The sequence below is a fragment of the Mobula birostris genome, chromosome 11 (genome assembly GCF_030028105.1).
Source record: "Mobula birostris isolate sMobBir1 chromosome 11, sMobBir1.hap1, whole genome shotgun sequence".
Taxonomy (NCBI): Eukaryota; Metazoa; Chordata; class Chondrichthyes; order Myliobatiformes; family Myliobatidae; genus Mobula; species Mobula birostris.
Window position 1 is genome coordinate 59,463,426 of NC_092380.1, and position 22,494 is coordinate 59,485,919.

General features: G+C 41.3%; 1 protein-coding gene across 1 annotated transcript in view; it reads right to left on the bottom strand.

Annotated features, from left to right (window-relative positions):
- The window catches only part of LOC140205509 (immunoglobulin superfamily member 22-like), a 74,525-nt gene extending 54,370 nt beyond the window's left edge, over positions 1-20,155 (bottom strand). Inside the window, exons 1-4 of the mRNA XM_072273123.1 lie at positions 20,119-20,155; positions 5,737-5,888; positions 5,401-5,535; positions 4,192-4,328 (exon numbers count right to left, since the gene is read on the bottom strand). Of these exons, the coding sequence (XP_072129224.1) occupies positions 4,192-4,328; positions 5,401-5,535; positions 5,737-5,857 (393 nt within the window). The 5' untranslated portion in view covers positions 5,858-5,888; positions 20,119-20,155. The remainder of the gene's footprint in view (positions 1-4,191; positions 4,329-5,400; positions 5,536-5,736; positions 5,889-20,118) is intronic.
- Positions 20,156-22,494: the final 2,339 nt, after the last annotated feature.

Genomic DNA, 22,494 nt, shown 5'->3' on the forward strand with positions numbered 1-22,494 from the left:
AAAAGCATGTGGCACCAGGCTCAAAGACAGCTTCTGTCGCATTGTAATAAGACTGTTAAATGGTTCCCTAGTATGATGAAATGGACTCCTGACCTTACAATCTAATTCAGTATGATCCTGCACTTTATTGTTTACCTGTACTGTACTTTCTCTGTATCTGTTCTACTTTCTTCTACATTGTCATCGTTTTACCTTGTTCGGCCTCAATGCACTGTGTAAAGATTTGATCTGTATGAACAGTATGCAAGACAAGCTTGTGACTGTACCTCAGTACATGTGACAATAATAACCTAATTCCATTTCCAATTTCAGTACTGCAAGCACCTCTGCAAACACACTACCAGCATGGAAGGCAAATTCTTGCTGAAGTTGATAGACTGATAGGTCAGGAATTGCTTACTGTGGATGATATTTAACACCAGACCACCAATTCAGATGACTCTTAACTAACTTCAGAGAAGCCTTTGGGGATAATTAGGAGGGGGCAATGACTGTAGCTCTTTCCAAATATATCCATATCTGAATGAATAAATAAATGCCTGTATCAACTTCAACAGTTTAAAAAGTCAAAAGCTTAGAGAATTCTGAAGTCTTCATAAATTTTAATCAGTATATACCAAGAAAGGAGGCATAATCATAGGAAATGATTCTTGTGGTGGAAAGGAGGTAGGCAGCATTTTGGTGGTAATAATCATTATTCAGTTAGACTTATATAATTCTATAATTTATTCCTGTGATTCAGCTGCAATTATGAAATTCTATAATTTAGAGAAAGACCAGGGGTAAAAGTTCTGCAGACATGGGGTTGCATACTGAGAGAGAGACTACAAAAGAGGTGAGCTGGGGATTTTGGATTATACATAATTAGGCACCTGACAAGAGCCAATAAAAAGAAGTTGGGTTTAAGCGGAGCAGCCATTGTGGGAGTACTTATTGTATAAGTGAGCCAGCGTCAGAGTGGGGAATTCAGGCTTTTGCACATAGAAGATTCAGCGAGGAGAGGCGGCAGCTGCAGGTAGATTTTTTTCATTTAATTTTTCTTTCTTTCTTTCTTATTGCACAGTTAGAGAAGTGGAGATGCTCCTCTTGTGGGATGTGGGAAGACAAGGAGACCTCCAGTGTCTCTGATAACTATGCCTGCAAGAAGTGCATCCAGCTGTAGTTTTGTACAGACTGGTTTAAGGAACTGGAGCTGGATAAATTTTGGATTATTCAGGAGGCTGATGGGTTGATCAACAGATGATGCAGAGAGGTAACTGTACTCAATGTGCAGGACACAGGTAACTGGGTGACCATCAGGAGAGGAAAAGGGGATAGGTAACCAGTGCAAGAGGTTGTTCCTCTCAATAACAGGTTATATAACTTCTGTTATATTTTGTAACTGCTGAGATTATATGGGTGGAAGTAAGGAATAAGAAAGGGGTGGCCATGTTAATGGGATTAAGTTATTGACCACTCAAAAGTTTATGGGATTTAAAGGAGTATATTTGTAGAAAGATCACAGATTGTTGCAAGAAACTTAACGATTGTGATAGAAGGTGATTTTGATTTTCTACATATTGACTGGGACTCCCATATTGTAAAAGAGCTGGATGGCATAATGTCAGAATAAAATGCAAGGGTAACAGATTTGGGGTACCTTGGTTTTCGAGAGATAATGAGCCACTGGTTAAAATAAAGAGGGAAATGCACAGCAGTTATAGGCAGGAAGGAGCAAATGAGAACTATAAGAAATGCAGGAGAAATCTTAAGAAGGAAATCAGGAGGGCTAAAACAAGGCTTGAGGCTGGTCTACCAGACAAGATGAAAGATAATCTCAAGGGCTTTTACAGATATACTGTACATACTAAGAGCAAAAGGATAGCAAGGGACAAACTTGGTCCTCTGGAAGATCAGAGTGGTCATCTATGCATGGAGCTGAAAGAAATGGAGGAAGATCTTAAATGGACTTTTTGCATCTGTAGTTACTTGGGACACAGTGTCTATGGAAGTGAGGCAAAGCAACAGTGAGGTCATGGACCCTTTACAGATTACGAAGGAAGATGTGTTGCTGTTTTGGGGCAAATTAGGGTGGATAAATCCCCAGAGTCTGACAAGGTGTTCTCTCAGACCCTGTGGGAAGCTGCTGCAGAAACTGCAGGAGTCCTAACAGAGATATTTAAAATATCCTTAGTCATGGGTGAGATGCCAGAGTTTTGGAGTATAGTTAATGCTTTTCTGTTGTTCAAAAAAGGCTCGAAGGATGAGCTGGGAAATCATAGTTCAATGAGCCTGACCTCAGTAGTGGGTAAGTTGTTGGAAGGTATTCTAAGGGACTAAATTTAGAAGTATTTGGATAGACAGGAACTGATTAAGGATAGTCAACATTGGCATTGTGCATGGTAGGTCATGTGTAACCAGTCTTATAGAGTTTTTCAAGGAAGTTACCAGGATAATTGATGAACCCAAGGCAGTGGATGTGGTCTAAAAGGACTTCAGCATGGCCCTTGAAAAAGTCCCGCAACAAGGTTGATCTAGAGGGTTCAGTCACTTGGCATTCAAGATAAGATTGTAAATTGGATTAGATATTGGTTTCATGGGAGAAGCCAGAGAGTGGTAGTGGATGGTTGCCTCTCTGACTGGAAGACTGTGACTAGTGGTATGCTCCAGGGATCAGTGCTGGGTCCATTCTTGTTTGGCATCTATATCAGTGATCTAAATGATAATGTGGTAAACTGGACTAGCAAATTTGCTGATGATACCAAGAATGAGGCTGTGGCTGCAAATGCTTCCTCCCTGGTAATATGAATGCCTTCCAAAACATTTCCACTTATTGACTGAGTAAGCATGATCAGTTAGGAAAGAAGGCTGAGTAGAGGAAAATGGATTTTAATGCAGATACAGTAAGTTTGTGATAATGCATTTTGGAAATCAAACCAGTGTAGGACTTAAGTGATGAATAATAGTGTGCTAGGGAGTGCACTGGAACAGAAGGAATTAGGGGTACAAGTGTATAGTTTGTGAAAATAGCATTATCAGTAGATAGGGTGGTGAAATAGGCTTGATTTTCAAAGGATCAAGTATACAGTAGGAGTTGGAACCTTATTTTGCGGTCTTATAAGTCATTGGTAAGGCTGCACTTGGAGTATTGTGCCCAGTTTTTGGTCACACTGTTACAGTAACCAAGTAGTTAAACTGGAAAGAGTGTGGAAATATTCATGAGGATGCAGCCAGGACTAGAGGGAATCTCAGAGTTAGAGGGAGAGGTTGACCAGGCCAGATCTTTACTCCTTGGAACATGGGAGAATGAGGGACATCCTTATGGAAATGTTTAACGTTATGAAAGGCGTAGATAAGGTGGACAGTGGCAGACTTTTCTCTCGGGTTGGGGAGTCCAAACCTAGGAAGCATAGGTTTAAGATGGGAGAGGATAGGTTGAAAAAGGACCTGAAAGACAACTTGTCCACACAGAATATGGTGGGTATGTAGGATGAGCTGCCAGAAGAAATGGTTCAGGCAGGTACAATAATATTATTTAGGAAGCACTAGGATAGGTAGATGGAGGCGTGGGGTCCAGAAGAATATGGGCCAACACAGGAATTAGGATGAACTGTGTGGGCATAATGATTGGTATAGACTTGTTAGGCCAAAGGGCCTGTATCAGTATTTTTTTGCTCTACAACTCTATGACAAGGTAAGATTCTTTTTCCTTCTAAAAATTTTATTAATTATTGTTTTCCTCCTCTGATTATCATCCTGTAAGATTTCTTTACTTTGATTTTAATTCTCCTGCTCTAATTTTCACTCCCCTTAATTCAGGCTCTCTTTATTTTCCAATCCTTCATTCTCATTGGTTGATAAAATATCCCACTGAAGAATCTGTTCTCTTCATTTCAGTTCTCTATTCCATTTTTCCTTGCTGTGCTCGTTTTCTTAGGTATTCTAGTCAGTTAGTTTCTATGCAGAACATATGTATACCTAAATAAGCAAAGATTTTCAAACTAATGGTGGCATTGTTATAGAACATCATTGGCAAAACTGCTAGTTATATTACTATATCAGTCTTATATCAAATTTTGTATTGTCCTACACACACATAATGTCAACTTGTCTTCTTTTTTTAGTTTCTCGTGTCTATCTTTTACAATTTTTAACATTATTTTGAATTGCTATCTAAAATGCTGCGTTAGTGAAATTTCTGGTTTTAGATACCTTTAGAACATCTTCTTTGGTGATGCTGTCGAAGAAAATCTTTGCTCCTTCTTTGATAGGCATTCCACTTCCTCTCTTCCATGTCACTTTTGGTTTGGGGTTCCCGCTCACTCTGGCTTTAAAAATTGCATCCTTGCCTACAGTAAAACAAGTTCTCTCAGTAATGCTAAAGGAAATGGACATAATTGATGCATCACTCAGGTAGAGGTCAAAACCCACGCAGGTTAATAAACACAGGGTAGCTTTAGAGTGCACCATCTTAACCATCTTTCACATTCTGGAGATTAAAGATGACTATTGCTATGCTTCGAAAAAGTACTCATTCTTTGAATTCTTCTCCTAAGTCAAGACTGTAACTTTTTGAGATAGACAATCCCAGACTAAAATGAGGACCTTACAACATTAACAATGTGAAAAGAGAAACTGAAAGATTGAGCTTTCTTTGACATTGCTTTGTTTCCTCTTACGACTTTTCCCTGAACAACAGTTTGGGTAAATGAAGATTCCTCCCCAGTCACTCTCTGATCAAAGTGTCTTGTCTCTTCACATGAGGCGATTAAATTCAGCAAGGTGGTTAGTCTTAGAGATAAACATTCCCTTGCCTGATGTGAATTTATATATTTGCAGTAAACAGTCCAGGTTGCAGGGCAGCAATCAAAAGAAGAAATAATTATTTGTCTTACTTCTACATGTAAATAATGTTTGAGGCCCAAACTGTTGCCCCAACCAGTTAAGTTAAAACAGTAAATATTAAGGAATGTTTGCATCACTGGGTGACTTTCAAAGAGCCCTTCCATCTACAGTGAACGTGGGCTACTCTTTTTGCAATGCATCGTATTTTGCATAAGGAAAAGCTCTCAAACAAACACAAACCTGTGCAATTTTGGTAAGTCCCAAATAAATCCCTTTTTGCATAAAACAGCTTACATCATTCACAAAATCTTGGAATTAAATTTGAGATCACCTTAAACCTCTGCTTAAATGTTTGAGGTGAAAGAACATTTATTGTACAGTCCTCTGGATTAGGAATCCTGAACAATTGAAATGTTCAGAAGAATGGAACAAAATTAAACAGTCTTAATAGATCTGCGGTTTGTGTCTTCTTTTAAAACTTCAACTAAAAAGAACAAAACCATACACATGACAAAGCAGGTTCCAATTTGCAGGAGAATATTGTGAATGAAGCAGCAGTCCTGCTGGCTGACTTACCTTCTGATACTACACAGGAATTTGGTTTTTCATCAAACTCCGGGATGCTCTCTCCTGCAGGAATCTCAAAGGAATGTGTCACGACATTTAGTGTCTGCTGTGTGACTGAGGACTTCCTCCGAACTTGCTGTCCCTCTGAAATATGGCACATTGTGTTATTGTTTAGCAGCAAAGATAAGTCACATGGTCCACACACTAGCGCGCACAGCAAATGGCAGTTTAGAAAACGTTTGTAGTTCTCAGATTCATGCACATAATGTGTATACAGTGTTTAGACAACTCTGCGAATTCAGACTGAGATGTTGCTTGTATATTTAGGAAACATTTTGTAGTTACCTTGTGAAGTGAATGTTGACACTTGGGTCACCTTCTTCACAGTGGAGATTCCTAATTGGGTAGACTGCTCACTAGTGATTGTTCTGGTTGTGGTCGTCCTCATTGTTTTGATTGCTGCCATGATTGAAATTCAAGCTGGAGTTCTTTTGCTCCTATTAATATAAAACATTTGTGGTATTGAAGAATGAATGGGCTACAATTTAGGTGAAGTATTGGGTGAAATTGACTGCCCTCCTTCAGTGTTAATTTGCAATCCTGAAAAGGATGGACATTGCTATTGGAGAATCGAATGTTTTGAAGCTTTTGAAACTCTTGTCATTAGGAGCTCCTGCACCGAATGGATTATCTGCAGATAATAATTCTATAACTTTAACGGCACAAATCAGATACTGAATAAAAAAGCTCCTCCGCTATCCCTTCCAAGTGCCGAAAATGAATTGCAGGATAGCTTAAAAATATTACATCCATCTAGCCAAATTATTCCTTGACGGCTGACAAATGAAAAAGAGAAGCATTCTTTTGAATATCTTGTACAAGTACACACTGTGGCTACTTTACTAGGTACAGAGTGTTCTGTTACTGTAGCCCATCCACTTCAAGGTTTGATGTGTTGTGCATTCAGAGATGCCCTTCTGCACACCACTGTTGTTACACATGGTTATTAGAGTTACAGTCACCTTCCTGTCAGCTTGATCCAGTCTGGCCATTCTTTCCTGACCTCTCCCAATAACAATGAGTTTTCACCCATAGAACTGTTCCTCACTGGATGTTTTTTTTTGTTTTTCACACTTTCTCCAGAGACTGCTGTAGGTGAAAATCCCTGGAGATCAGCAGCTTCTGAGATACTCAAACATCCTGTCTGGCATCAGCAATCATTCCAAGGTCAAAGTCACTTAGATCACATATCTTCCCATTAAGATGTTTGGTTTCAATAACAACTGAACCTCCTGACAGTGCCTGCCTGCTTTTATGCATTGAGTTGCTGTCGGATATTGGTTGATTCCATATTTTCATTAATATGCAGATGTGCAGTTGTACCTAATAAAGTGGCCACTGAGTGTATGTTTAAAAGGTATTCCAGCTAAATTTTTAATATGGCTTTCATGTGCTACCAAAAGTCTATTCATCTTAAAAGGAACAATCATCTTTGATGGATTGTTCCGAAACTTGGCCTATATCTGCTTCAGCTAACTGTGCTATAAAACCTGAAGGCCTTTCAATTCACCTGATGGATCACATGCATCATCAGGTATAGTTAAAGGCAGAGGAGTTTGCTTCCCAATCAACACCTCGTGGTGCTCAGACCTGGAAAGTTCCTGTTCACCCACCCTGGAATATATAGAAAGGCTTTGAGAAAAGAGAAGCAGAATAAACGGTGTAAAGACAGTAAGGTAGAAGGACTGAAATGTGTGTACCTCAATGCAAGAAGCACCAGGAACAAAGGTGATGAACTGAGAGCTTGGATACATACATGGAACTATGATGTAGTGGCCATTACAGAGACTTGGCTGGCACCAGGGCAGGAATGGATTCTCAATGTTCCTGGATTTCAGTGCTTTAAACGGGTTAGAGAGGGCGGAAAAAGGGGAGGAAGGGTGGCATTACTGGTCAGGGATACTATTACAGCCACAGAAAGGGTTGGTAATGTAGCAGGATCCTCTTTTGAGTCAGTATGGGTGGAAGTCAGGAACAGGAAGGGAGCAGTTACTCTATTGGGGGTATTCTATAGGCCCCCTGGTAGCAGCAGAGATACAGAGGAGCAGATTGGGAGGCAGATTTTGGAAAGGTGCAAAAATAACAGGTTTATTATCATGGGCGACTTTAAATTCCCTAATATTGATTGGCACCTAATTAGTTCCAAGGGCTTAGATGGGGCAGAGTTTGTTAAGTGTGTCCAGGATGGATTCCTGTCACGGTATGAGGACAGGCCGACTAGGGGGAATGCCATACTAGATCCAGTACTAGGTAATGAACTGGGTCAGGTCACAGATCTCTCAGTGGGTGAGCACCTGGGGGACAGTGACCACTGCTCCCTGGCCTTTAGCATTATCATAGAAAAGGATAGAATCAGAGAGGACAGGAAAATTTTTAATTGGGGAAGGGCAAATTATGAGGCTATAAGGCTAGAACTTGCGGGTGTGAATTGGGATGATGTTTTTGCTGGGAAATGTACTATGGACATGTGGTCGATGTTTAGAGATCTCTTGCGGGACATTAGGGATAATTTTGTTCCTGTGAGGAAGATAAAGAGTGGTAGGATGAAGGAACCATGGACGACAAGTGAGGTGGAAAATCTAGTCAAGTGGAAGAAGGCAGCATACATGAGGTTTAGGAAGCAAGGATCAGATGGGTCTATTAAGGAATATAGGGAAGCAAGAAAGGAGCTTAAGAAGGGGCTGAGAAGAGCAAGAAGGGGGCATGAGAAGGCCTTGGCGAGTAGGGTAAAGGAAAACCCTAAGGCATTCGTCAATTATGTGAAGAAAAAAAGGATGACTGGAGTGAAGGTAGGACCGATTCGAGATAAAGGTGGGAAGATGTGCCTGGAGGCTGTGGAAATGAGCGAGGTCCTCAATGAATAGTTCTCTTTGGTATTCACCAATGAGAGGGAACTTGATGATGGTGAGGACAATATGAGTCAGGTTGATGTTCTGGAGCATGTTGATATTAAAGGAGAGGAGGTGTTGGAGTTGTTAAAATACATTAGGACGAATAAGTCCCCAGGGCCTGACGGAATATTCCTCAAGCTGCTCCACGAGGCAAGGGAAGAGATTGCTGTGCCTCTGGCCAGGATCTTTGTCCTCGTTGTCCACGGGAATAGTACTGGAGGATTGGAGGGAGGTGAATGTTGTCCCCTTGTTCAGAAAAGGTAGTAGCGATAGTTTGGGTAATTATAGACCAGTGAGCCTTACGTCTGTGGTGGGAAAGCTGGTGGGAAAGCTGTTAGAAAAGATTCTTAGAGATAGGATCTCTGGGCATTTAGAGAATCATGGTCTGATCAGTCAGCATGGCTTTGTGAAGGGCAGATCATGTCTAACAAGCCTGATAGAGTTCTTTGAGGAGGTGACCAGGCATATAGATGAGGGTAGTGCAGTGGATGTAATCTATATGGATTTTAGACAAGGTTCCACACGATAGGCTTATTCAGAAAGTCAGAAGGCATGGGATACAGGGAAGTTTGTCCAGGTGGATTCAGAATTGGCTTGCCTGCAGAAGGCAAAAGGTTGTGGTGGAGGGAGTACATTCAGATTGGAGGATTGTGACCAGTGGTGTCCCACAAGGATCTGTTCTGGGACCTCTACTTTTCGTGATTTTTATTAACGAGCTGGATGTGGGGGTAGAAGGGTGGGTTGGCAAGTTTGCAGATGACACAAAGGTTGGTGGTGTTGTAGATACTGTAGAGGATTGTCAAAGATTGCAGAGGGACATTGATAGGATGCAGAAGTGGGCTGAGAAGTGGCAGATGGAGTTCAACCCTGAGAAGTGTGAGGTGGTACACTTTGGAAGGACAAACTCCAAAACACAGTACAAAGTAAATGGCAGGATACTTGGTAGTGTGGAGGAGCAGAGGGATCTGGGGGTACATGTCCACAGAATCCTGAAAGTTCCCTCACAGGTAGATAGGGTAGTTAAGAAAGCTTATGGGGTGTTAGCTTTCATAAGTCGAGGGATAGAGTTTAAGAGTCGTGATGTAATGATGCAGCTCCATAAAACTCTGGTTAGGCCACATTGGAGTACTGTGTCCAGTTCTGGTTGCCTCACTATAGGAAGGATGTGGAAACATTGGAAAGGGTACAGAGGAGATTTACCAGGATGCTGCCTGGTTTAGAGAGTATGCATTATGATCAGAGATTAAGGGAGCTAGGGCTTTACTCTTTGGAGAGAAGGAGGATGAGAGGAGACAGGATAGAGGTGTATAAGATAATAAGAGGAATAGATAGAGTGGATAGCCAGCGCCTGTTCCCCAGTTCACCACTGCTCAATACAAGAGGACATGGCTTTAAGGTAAGGGGTGGGAAGTTCAAGGGGGATATTAGAGGAAGGTTTTTTACTCAGAGAGTGGTTGGTGCGTGGAATGCAGTGCCTGAGTCAGTGGTGGAGGCAGATACATTAGTGAAATTTAAGAGACTACTAGACAGGTATATGGAGGAATTTAAAGTGAGGGCTTATATGGGAGGCAGGGTTTGAGAGTCGGCACAACATTGTGGGCTAAAGGGCCTGTACTGTGCTGTACTGTTCGATATGATCTGTAATATCTAAAAGTGAAATTCTGCTCAAACTACCTACCATGGATATTCACTTCAGCTATCCCAGCAGCTGCTACATTCCACCCACACTCAAAGAACTATACTCCTTAGTCAACGGCCTTGAAACGGGATCCCCTGAGGCCCTCTTCATCTTTGCCGATGACTTCAACCAGGCTAACTTCAAGACTGTGTTGCTGAAGTGCTAGCAGCATGGCTCCTGTACCACCAAGGGCCCACATACCCTTGACCATTGCTGTACAGCCAATAAAAACACCTTACAGACTCAATAATCAGCCTACATGAGCATGTCACCACTGTTACAGACTTCATCAACAAATGCATTAAGGACTGCGTGCTAAAGAGGACAATCCAGGTATTCCCAAAATGGAATCTACAGATAAACCAAGAGATCCACTCCCTACTGAAGTCTAGGACAGTGGCATTCAAATCAGATGACTCCGACCTTTACAAGAAATTAGATACAATTGCCAGAAAGCTATCAATGTTGCCAAGGCTCAACACCAGTCCAAAATAGCGTAGTGGTTAGCACAATGTTTTACAGTACAGGTGACCCAGATTCACTTCTTGCCGCTGACTGTAAGGAGTTTGTACGTTCTCCTCGTGACCACATGGGTTTCCTCTGGGTGCTCCAGTTTCCTCCCACAAAGATGTACTGGTTGGTAGGTTAATTAGTCATCGTAAATTTTCCCATGTTTAAATCGGGAGATTACTGGGTGGAGTGGCTTGAAGGGCTGGAAAGGCCTATTCTTTGCCGTATCTCAATAAATAAATAGTCCTATATCGTCTATATTCTATCACGGGTGATGAGACGAAGTCAGACAGTGTCACCGACAACAGTACATCTCTTCATGATGAGCTTAATGCATTCTATGCATGTTTTGAATGGAATGTCTCCACTCAATCCAAGAGCCTAAACATGCACCTGAACCCACAATTACCATTGCAGGTATAAGATCAGTCTACCAGAGAATGAACATGTAGAAAGTAACTGGCCCAAAGGTGCCCTGGCTGTCTCCTTAGATCCTGCATTGATCAGATGGTAGGGATATTGCAGCCATTTTTAATCTCTCCCAGTCTCAATCTGAAGTTCCCACTTGCTTTAAGAAGACCATTATCATCCCATTGCCTAATAAAAACAAGGAAACATGACTACCACCCAGAGGCTGTAACATCCCCCATCATGAAGTGCATTGAGAAGCTGGTCAGGGCACACATTAACTCCAGCCTCCCAGACAAACCTGACCGACTGCAATTCGCCTATCTCCAAAAACAGGTTTATGGCAGATGTCACCTCTTTGGCCCTATACTCAGCTCTGGTACATCTGGACAGTAAGGTCACCTATATTAAACTATTGTTTGTTGACCAAGTTCTGCCTTCAATACTATAATTCCAAGCAAACACATCACCAAACTCCAAGACATGGGAATCAACACCTTTTTCTGCAACTGGATTATTGACTTCCTGACCAACAGACCATAATCAGCAAGAAAGGGCAGCAACAGCTCTGCTACAATTATTCTCCACATTAGCACCCCACAAGACAGCGATCAGGGCTCCTTTCTCTACTCTCCATGCACTCAGTCTGTGTGGTCAGATTCTGCTCTCTAACTCCATCTACAGGTTTATCGGTGGAGTTAAAGCAGATTCTGGCCACGCAGTTGTGAGTGAGCTGAACCTCAAATAACGATGAGTCAGGTCACAGGAAGGAGATGGAGCGCCTAGTGAAATGTGATCATGACAAGAACCTTACCCTTAATGTCAGCAAAACAAAAGAGTTGGGCATTGACTTCAGGGAGGGAGGCAGTTTACATCAGAGATGCTGACAACAAGAGGGTGGAGATTTTCAAGTTCCTAGGAGTGAACATCACCAATTGCATGTCTTGGTCCAACGACTTTGATGCCATGACTAAGAAAGCTCACCAGTACATCTACTTCATCAGGAGGCAAAAGAAATTTGTCTTGTTCCCCTTTGAGCTTCACCAATATTTATCAATGCACCACAGAAACTATCATATCTGGCTGCACCATGGCTTGGAATGGCAGATGCTTTACTCTTGACTGAAAGAATCTGCAGAATCGTGGATACAGCTCAAAACAGTCTCTAATCCATGGACTCTGATTCTACTTCTCATTGTCTTGGTAAAGCAGCCAGCATAATCAAAGGTTCCAGCTACTCTGAGCACTACCTTCTTCCTATCTGAGTAGTCCTCTACAATCAAATTCTATTTCTTACTTAGAATGAGACCTTCATCTTTAAGATTCTGTTTCTCTAGTTTTATTTCAATGGCTTCTTCCATCAAACGGTCCCAAAAACCAGTAGAACAGCACAGTAGTTTTGTGCCATTGAAGTCAGTCCTATGGACATTGCGAACACAGTATTCTGCTACTGTCAATTTCTCCAAGTTAATCCAAACAGCTCCTGTGCTCCTTGATGTGGGTTTCCACCATGCACCCTGTTTGGCTGATATACGCTGCTCCTCATTCACAGGGAGTCTTGTAAATGGCATCCGACCCGAGTCCCAGATCATCTTTGACCCACACAGCTGGGATTTGAGCTTTCTTGTAGGTTTGAAGATGGTATTAATCTGGTATTTCTTCAGGAGCCTGGCGATCCTTCCAGAAACCGTGGAAACGTAGGGAAGACAGGTGGTAGCGACGGGTTTCTCCTTGTTGTTAAGTTTCCTAGTTTTTCTGCCTGCCCTTTTAAGGGCCCGATTGATTTTCTTCACCTTGTAGCCATTCTGTAGGAACGTTGTACATAGCCATCTTATTTTGTCATGGAGACTCTCTGGGTCCGAAATAGTTTTCTCATGGTTAACTAAAGTAGAAAGAGCTGCTGAACGTTGGGAGGCATGATGATGACTATGGTTGAGGTATAAGTCCATGTGAGTGGGTTTCCGATAGACACTATGCCCAAGGCTACCATCGTATTAGGATCTCCAGGAACGGGAGGCAAGCATTCTTCTCCATCTCCATTGTAAATTGAATTTTTGGATGGATGCTGTTCAGATGGTCGTGGAACTGTTGGAGTGCCTGGAGTCCATGAGGCCACACTGCAAGGTGTCCTCGACATACCTGAAGAAGCATTTGGATCGTAAGGGCAATGAACTCAGTGCCCTTTCCTCAAAGTCCCCCATGCAAAAATTAGCAATAGCTGACGATAAGGGTGATCCCTTAGCCACTCCATCCGTTTGTTCATAGTAGTTCCCCTCATGGAGGGACGGACTCAGTTCAGCTGATGGTTACAGGATTCCCTATGAATGTGCAGCAGTGTACATTGGCAAGGCCAGGTACACCGTGCAACCTGCATCAAGGAGCACAGGAGGTATATCTGTTTGGGTGAACTGCTGATTCTGAAGCCTGATCCAATTTATAACAGTGGTTTTCAATGAAGTACACACTTAAAACCATCCTAAAACAAATGCTTTTGTTATAGTTGCAGTGTGTATGTTGGAATAGGTGGAGCTGACAAGCGATGAGGGGGTAGGCCAAGAAAGGCTCACTTCTACAGAATCTAGTGTCCAATGCCAACCCTAGCCCCACCACCCCCAGAGTCTAGAGAGCAACTCTTCTTTCTCATTCTCTCAGTGGAGTACATTGTCTATAGATTAGGATTTTCAATGTGTGATAGAGGTGTGCGAAGTTTCATTGCTATTCCTCCAACCATGCAGTCAAGCCTGTAAATCTCTGCCTGCAGAGTTCAGGTTCACCCCCAGATTCCTAACTTCTGCATAATTACAAGCTGCACCAGTTGATTTCAGTTAAATCTTACAGGCTGATACCTCTGCAGCATTTTGATGTCACAACAGGGTGCTGGGAACAGACCCAAATGCAAGACACAGACACTGAAGTACAAGGAACAGGACTTGACTAGAGTAAGGACGTGACAGGATTCTGGCAAGGAGCAGGGACAAGAGCACGGATTTGGGCCAGGGAAAGCAGGACCAGGACTAGGAACCATGGACTAGGAGACAAGGCTTGGACTCCGAGACAGAGACCGGACAAGGACCCAAAACCTGTGTCTTGCCTCGGGCTCAGACCCCAGAACCAAGCAACAACATGACATGGCTTCAGGACAGGATGTGGCTGGGGTCTTTGCTCTTGAGGCCTGAGCTTGGGGTAGCTCCAAGTCACAGTTCAGCCAGCAACCTCAGCTGGCTACAGAAACAGCCAGATCCCTACCTAGCTCAGAGTGCTGGCAGACACTCAGCTGGCCCAGGAAACAGCCAAATCCATACTGCAAAGACTACTCCAACAAGTGGCAACAAGGCTCCATGAAGCAGTGGTCCTCCGACCAGGCCTAGGGAACACAAATGGTTTCACTAGCCTTCCATCAGCAGGTTGCTCCAAGGAGGACTGACAAGACAAACCAGCAGCCCACACTCAACCCCAAGGCTACTTATATTGCAAGCCCAAAGATGGGAATCAGGTGCCTATGATTAACTCAAACAAGGGTCAGCTGGAAGAGACGGAGTCCAGAGTCCACGGACCGGACCATGAACCGGAATGGGGACTTCACGGACCGGATCATGACATTTGAGGACTAAAGATAATTATTACTCAAGGAAGATATACTACCTCTACCTACTTTCAAATCAATCAAGTTTATTGTCAAATGCAAGATGCAATGACAAACATATGTGCAGCATCATCACCACAAACACTTGGCAGTATATAAGCAGCATTCACAAGAAAAGCATAAATTAAACATAAATTATACACAATCTTGATAAGAAAGGACATAATCTGCTAAAAGCCTGTATTAGTTCAAAGTGATCAAGGAGATCATAATATTGCTGAACTAGAGATTGGGATTTTGTCATTCCTAGCACTGAAAATGGCTGAAGGGGAGTAGTTGCTCTTAAATGTGGTGGTGTGGGACTGCAGCTTCTGTACCTCCTACCAGATGGTAGCTGCGAAGGGATGACGTGGCCTGGATGGCGGAGATCTTTGATGATAGATGTTGCCTTCTTAACTCAGTGCCTCCTTTAGATACCGCCAATGGTGGGAAGGGATGTTAAAAAGTCATAAAGTCATAGAACAATACAGCTGGAAAAATGGGCTGAAAAATGGCAGATGGAATTTACTGCAGGCAATTGTGAGGTCTTGCACTCTGGGAGGACAAACCAGAGTAGAACTTACTCAGTGAACAGGAGGGCAAGGAGGAGTGTGGTAGAGCAATAAGATCTGGGAATATAGATCCATAATTCCTTGAAAGCAATGTCACAATTAGATAGTACAATAATTAGATATTAAAAGGTACTTTAACCCATCTAGTCTGAGCCATACTATTTATTTGCCTAGTTCCATTAACCTGAACTTGTATTATAGCCCTCTGTATCCCTCCCATCCATGTAGTTATCCAAATTTCTCTTAAATTTTGAAATTGAACTTGCATCCACCACTTCCTCTGGCAGCTCGTTCCAACTGTCACCATCATCTGAGTGAAGAAATTCCCCCTCATGTTTCGTTTACACTTTTCACTTTGCACCCTTAACCCATGACTTCTAGTTCTAGTACCTCCTAACCTCAGTGCAAAAAGCCTAACTGCTTGTATTTACCCTTCATAATGTTGTTTACCTCTATCAAATCTCTCCTCATTCTTCTATACTAGTTGTAACCTATTCAACCTTTCCCTATCACTCAGGTCCTTCAGTCGCAGCCACATCGCTGTGAATTTTCTCTGCACCCTTTTAATCTTATTGACATCTTTCGTGTAGGTACGTGACCAGAACTGCACACAATACCCTAAATTAGGCCTCACTAATATCTTATACGACTTCAATATAGCATCCCAACTCCCGTAATGAGTACATTGATTTATGAAGGCCAATGTGCTGAAAGCTTTCTTTACAAAACTATCTAATTGTGACATTGCTTTCAAGGAATTATGGATCTATATTCCCAGATCTTATTGCTCTACCACACTCCTCTTTGCCCTCCTGTTCACTGAGTAAGTTCTACTCTGGTTTGTCCTCCCAGAGTGCAAGACCTCACAATTGCCTGCAGTAAATTCCATCTGCCATTTTTCAGCCCATTTTTCCAGCTGGTCCAGATGCTTAGATTTGGCTGCATTTTTAGCTTTCATCATCTTGCAACAGTGACAGACAATTTCCTCTCGACAGCAATTTGTTCCTAGGTGATAGCAAACAGAATTCTGAACGAATTAGTGTGAGATGCCACAGAAGCTGTCATGCTTTGAATGATATTTCCATTTGTCTCCATGGAAACAGAAACCCGATCACTCAGCTATTGTGAACTTAAAGTAATAATGCCAGGCAACATTCTACTTCCAGATTCACACAAATTTCTGAAATGAACTCCTCTATGCAATCTATCAAGTTGGTGAGCCTATCTTACATGAGTCCCATGGGTCGTTTGAATGAGAAAGAGGAATGTATTTATATCAGCCTTCCCGATTGTGATTATATGAATCACCACAGAAGGTACAAATGTGTGGATTCTCCTGTTTGGCAAGACAGCATACCAGCCTTTGCTTCACTTGCCTGACTGCAGCCCTCTAGTGTCAAATGTTTGAGCTCCTTGTCAAAAGTTTTTCTTTAACCTGTTTTCTTCTTTCCTTTCAATGTCTGAGCTGGTCTTTGACATTAGTTTAAGTAGTAATGTGCTTTTCATCCTCTAAATCATCAACTGAGTATTGCCTGCTCTCTCTGTCTTGGTAGCTCTGCAGTGGTGAGTGGAGGGGTTGCAGTGTTAGCGGATTTATGCAGATATCTCAAGAGGTTCAGTGAGAGAAGCCAATGGGTTTAGCAGAGGTATAATCACTTCCATAATGGATGAAGGGGTGATGATGCAGGCAAAATAAGATACATGCTTGCCACAGGAATACAAGGCTCCTTCATCAAAAGTTGATGCATGCTCCTCAGCCGCCCCAGTGTCCAAAAGGAGGCTGTTTCCTCTAGCCTCATTGGGCTCTGAGTCCAAGAGTCTCTCTTTGTCATGTGTAGGTTGTACCTCACAGTGAATAATTCGTCATTGAAGATTCTTCTAACTTATGTTGGGTTTACATTCTTATTGAACTGAGGACTCCATCTTTGTAGCCATAAAAATTCATCAAGGCATCCCATATTAATCTTCAGTGCAACAGCCAATTTCTCATTTAAAGGCAGATGTCTAGTTCGATAAAAGGACCATAGGCAACCCTGGTGTTGTGTCTGTATTTTGGTCTAAGTGTCTGTTTCCCAGCCCCATCTTTGTGTCTGCTGTTGGGGTTGTATTTAATTATCTAACACACTATTTGCAACAGTAGTGCAGCTCACTGGAGAAAAACCCTTCAATGGTTTGAGTTCTTAATGTGTTGCCCTGCAGTTATGTGTCAGAAACTCTGTGAAATTCAATGATAACTATTTGGGATCCTTGCTATTTCTCTTATATGGAGGCACTGCTAATTGAAAACTCAATAGATTGTGATTTAAACTGCAAACCTAATGCAGCACTTGAATTGGACTAGGTGAAATATAAATTGCTGGATTCGTCCTCCAAAAACAGAGCTATTGAATCTCTGGAGTAAGGAGTTTTACCGGTGCAGCTGGTGGGTGCGTGCCTCCTGACTGAAATAACGCATTTCACATCAGTATATGACCTTCAAGGTCTTTAAGGAGTCTGTATCCTTAGGCTGATTTTAGCTGTTACTAATCTCAGAATAACAAGTGCAATGGGAATAGTTGGAAACACGGGAGCTCTCCATGTCTGACCTAAATAACGGATGGACAGACAAATAAGGAGACTATTGAGATGTTTGCAAGGTTCACTCAGTAAACAAGGTCGTCTTGATTATTTTAAGTTACTAATTCCAGTTCATTCTCTGTTCACATTGAGTTTGAACTACTGTTTAACTAGCTCCAGAGAATAAAATCACCATTCTGGTCTGTGGGAAGTTTCTGATATCAGTTTTGTAGCAACAGGATGAAAATTGGCAACTCAAGTGAATTTCTGAGCTGTTGTTGGATCAGCACACAAATAGTGGAAGATGAGTATAAACCTATAGGGGGAGAGATTTAGTTATGGAGTGGAAAAGTATTTAATTAAATTTGAGACTTTTCTAGTCAAGGTAAGTAAAAGTCAAATTTGAAGTTTACTAAGTATCCACACCATGCAAGAGAGAGTTTGACTACTATTTACTTAATGTGTGTAACCTGACCTTGATGAAGAAACTGACGCTGGCTTTTGATTCAATAGATCTACTGGTCATCTACATTTTGGCCAGGTAGATCAAAGAACTTATTTTTCTTGAGTCAGTGTTAACCAAACAGGTGCAATTAAAAGGTAAAAGCCAGCAGGTACTATTGCACACCACAAATCATTGGGTCTCCACACAGAGATTTTACATATGAAATTCAGAGCATTCTTAGGACAAAGGATAATATGCCCTTTTGCCCCTTTGACACATTTGCCTCAGCTCCGTTATTTTCTGTGCAATAAGACCATTCACCCACCCTGTCTGTAAACAAATCTAGCAGCTTGATGCTGCTCTTTCTGCATCCAAAGCAGTAAATATTGCTTTTCACAACAACCAAGTAATCAGTTCTGACACTAATGAGAGCAGACTGATGTTTTCTGATAAAGCTTGATGCAAAACTGTTGAACTAATTTTTGTAAGCATCATAAAAATTATAATTTTTTGGCTTTGAGGACAAATATTTTAGAAAATCAGTTTAGCAACAAAATGCAAAATGGTACCTTTTCTAAAGGGGAATGCTAACATTCTGGGGAAATCACAATGTGATTCTCCAGCAACCACCTAATCTCCCCATCGCCACTCACTGCCTCACCCCACTAACCATTACAGGGCATCGCCCTTTCAAAAATAACCATCACCAGAATAAATAAGTTTTGAAATCGATATCATCGATCCAAAAAATAGAAACAGATTTGAAAGCAAAGGAGGGCAAGAGGGATTTTTTTGCTTGGAATGTTGAAAAACTTTGGGAAGTTCGACATTAGAAGTTTATAAATGCCTAGTCTTTGAGCATATTCAAAAGAATGACTAATAAGTTCTTCAAATCTAGGAATCATTGAAGAACGGGTTTGGGTGGTAAAGTGGCTGAGGTAGAATATCAGTAAGGATGAATGGTGGAGCATACTCAAAAGACCATCTAGTGTACATCTTTAATTTAGGGAACCTACTACCAGTATTCTGGTGCTAGTGACAGACGTTCCTGCAAGTTATGCCACAAAAGCTAAAAGGCCAAAAGTAATCTTTGAGTAATGTGTATAAGCTTTATTTTAAGGACCATGAGTTTACTCTAGGCTCCTATCTGCCTGTTATGTATAACCCTTATGTGGTCTTCAACAAAATCACAGAATAACCTTATCTTTCAAAAAAAATAGTCCAAACAATGTAGCCAGTCCAGGAAGTAACATCGCTATGAAATCTTTCACCATATCAGGTTTATTTGATATTCGTCAATATAACACTGTTCTTCACAAATAGGACACTTTATTGTTCTTGCTGCTTCCTATGGAGCAGATGATCCTGCTTGTTTTTTTTTTGGAACTTTGAAACTTTCTCACAGCTCAGAAGCTCACATCACATTGTGCCTAAGATCAGATCTTGGTTTTATTCTTAGAATTATATATGTTTATTTTATATCCACTGGAGAATAACATCTGACAAAATCATTGATTGCATCTGACAAGTTGAGGTCTTCAATCTGATGCAGACTTGGAAGGTTACGAGTAAACAATTTTAAATGATTTTTCTTGAATTATTTTAGACCCTCTACAATTTACATTATGCAAATTGAAATATATCCTTATCATAATTTGTTATGTTCCAAGTTATTGAAATAGTGTGCATGGAGAAGAGATAATAGTGATTGCAGGAGAAATAACAAAATGCTTATTTACTCCTAAAGTTGAAAATTGAACAGAATAATAAGGTTCTGTACATCATACACATAAATATTGCAATTTTTTCCTTCGCTTCTTGATTTTAGCTGTAGAGGGAGAGCATCTATCACATGTATATTTTTAAAAAAGTCTCCATAAATTCAGATTTATTTAAACATTTGTTTTAAATAAAATATTTGACATAAATTTACATTTGTAAGTTATATTTCAATGTTCGTTCAACACTGGGGAAAGCAATCTTACCTGCTGCTGTGGAGTGCTGATCCTAAAGGAGGCAGAGTTGAAGTCAGAGCAGTTGCAGGCTCTGTCACTGCTCTAAAGAAAAACCATCAAGAGTACTGAGAACTCCCATCCCTGACAAGCACTCAAGATCAGGAAACATGATTAATTTGGCACATGATCTTAAAATCTATAAATGCACAATCCTCAAGTGGGATATTCACTTACTTCGAAGAAGCTTAGTTTAGCCATGGGTAACTTGCAGCAAAATGTCAAGATCAGCACTGATAGGTCACCCACATTCTCTGTATTCTCCACAATTCAGGGTAGCACAAATGTTTGAAATCATTTTACACTCTAATTGTGCTCAAAATTTCCCTTGCCTTTAGAGGGATTTCAGAATTTCCCCAATTTCATTTAGCTTTGAAGATTTCTCCAGAGTTCTCTTCCAAATGCCAATTTGCCTCATCGATCCAGGGCTGGACTGTGCTCAGCTGTGGCAGCTATAGTAATTCCCTATAGAGCTATACATGCTATGCCTGTTTCATGTCAGCTTATCATTGACTTCCACTGATGCATGAAAGTCAGAGACAAACTGGAGGTTAGGTACCAGTAAATTTGACAACATGGTCTGTTCTACTACGTAGCATGATCCCATTCAATTGCCAAATTTAAAAAGAGGGGTAAGTGGTTTATTTTTCTTTATTTTGCTTTATCATGCTGATTTAAATTAATTTCAAGGACAGAGGGGTCTCATTACTGTTGGCTTGTCCTACTGAAATATAACTTTCTCACAAATATTTTCAAAGCATTTTTTTTCCAAGATAGTAATTATAATAATAGAATAAGACCATAAGACCATAAGGTATAGGAGCAGAATTAGGCCATTTAACCCATTGAGTCTGCCCCATCATTTCACCATGGCTGATCCAATTTTCCTCTTAGTCCCAAGCTCCTGTCTCTCTCCCCCACCCCCTGCTTTCAGTACAATACAGGTGGCTATGGAAAAAGGATATCTCTGAAGTATGGAGATCTCAAGTGAGCTGGGGACTAAGATGTTTAAAATAAAATGTTAACTTTAAAAATTATTTCTCAATGCCTCTGAGATATTTAACTAACTCAAAGGCATTTGACAGCAGACTTCACCTGGGGTCTTGTCACTCAGGGCCAATACTGTTTTGTGGGAGGATTTCAGATTGCTTCAGGTTATGTTCAGAATAATTATATTTGTGGTGATGAAAAGAAGCAAAAGTAGATTGAAAGTTTGTCATCCTGAAATCTTTTTGAAATTGTACAGTGTTGATGAGTAATCTTGAGTACTAAATAATGCTGTTCTCTGTATAGAGAGGAATGTTCTTACACAGAAAGCAAGCAACAATAGTCAGTGGATTGATTCATGGAATTCAAATGGGATGACACTGAGTGCAATGCTTCAAAGATAATTAAGTTGTAGCAGTTCTCATTCCAGAGAACTGAATATTTGTTGAAATTCAGAATTAGAAAAGGATCTTTTTCAGTGTATGCATCACTTTCTATCCTAGGACCCGACAATTTTTACTAGCTCCTCTCCCACATATTCATGGTTAGGTCATTCACTTCCAGATGTCTTTCCCTTGATCTATTATACACTTCCCTCAAGTAATTGTTCCTGGGATTCTATGACTCACAATTAAGCGTAACACATCCAATCTTTGTTCATTCCTCAAGTTTCCTCCCAATTTATTGAAAAATTATCTAAATTACTATGTTGATAGTTTGCACAACTATTGGGTGTGAAGAGGTTGGGAGAGAAATAGGGAAATGAAGCTGTTATCAGTGCTCAACTTACTCAAGATGATTGTCATGGACCTTATAAAGTCCTTTGTGGATGTGTGTACCCACAAAATTATCCAAAGTCTCCCCAACCAGAAGCCCTGGATGAAACAAGAGATCCACAATCTGCTGAGGGTCAGATCAGTGGCGCCAGGTATGGTGACCCAGGAAAAGTACAAGAGGTCAGGTATGACCTCTGAAAAGCCATCGCACATACAAGGCGGTGACTCCAGACCAAACTTGAAACACAGAAGGATACTCGACAGCTGTGGTAGGGCTTGAATGCTGTCAGCCCCTACAAAACAAAGCAACACATGTGACAACAAGGTTTCGCTCCCAGATAAGCTCAGTGCCTTTTATGCTTGCTTTTTGACTGACAAAGCTTGGAGGCACCTTCACATACTCTCACAACCCCCGATGACCTGTCTCTGAGCCCTATTTGAGAGTATCCTTCAGGAGGGTGAACTCACGAAAATCACAATGGCCAGACAGTGTACCTGGCCAAGTACTGAAGACCTGTGAGGACCAATCGGCTTGAGTGTTCACTAACATCTTTAACCTTTCGCTTTGGCCACTTGAGGTACCCAC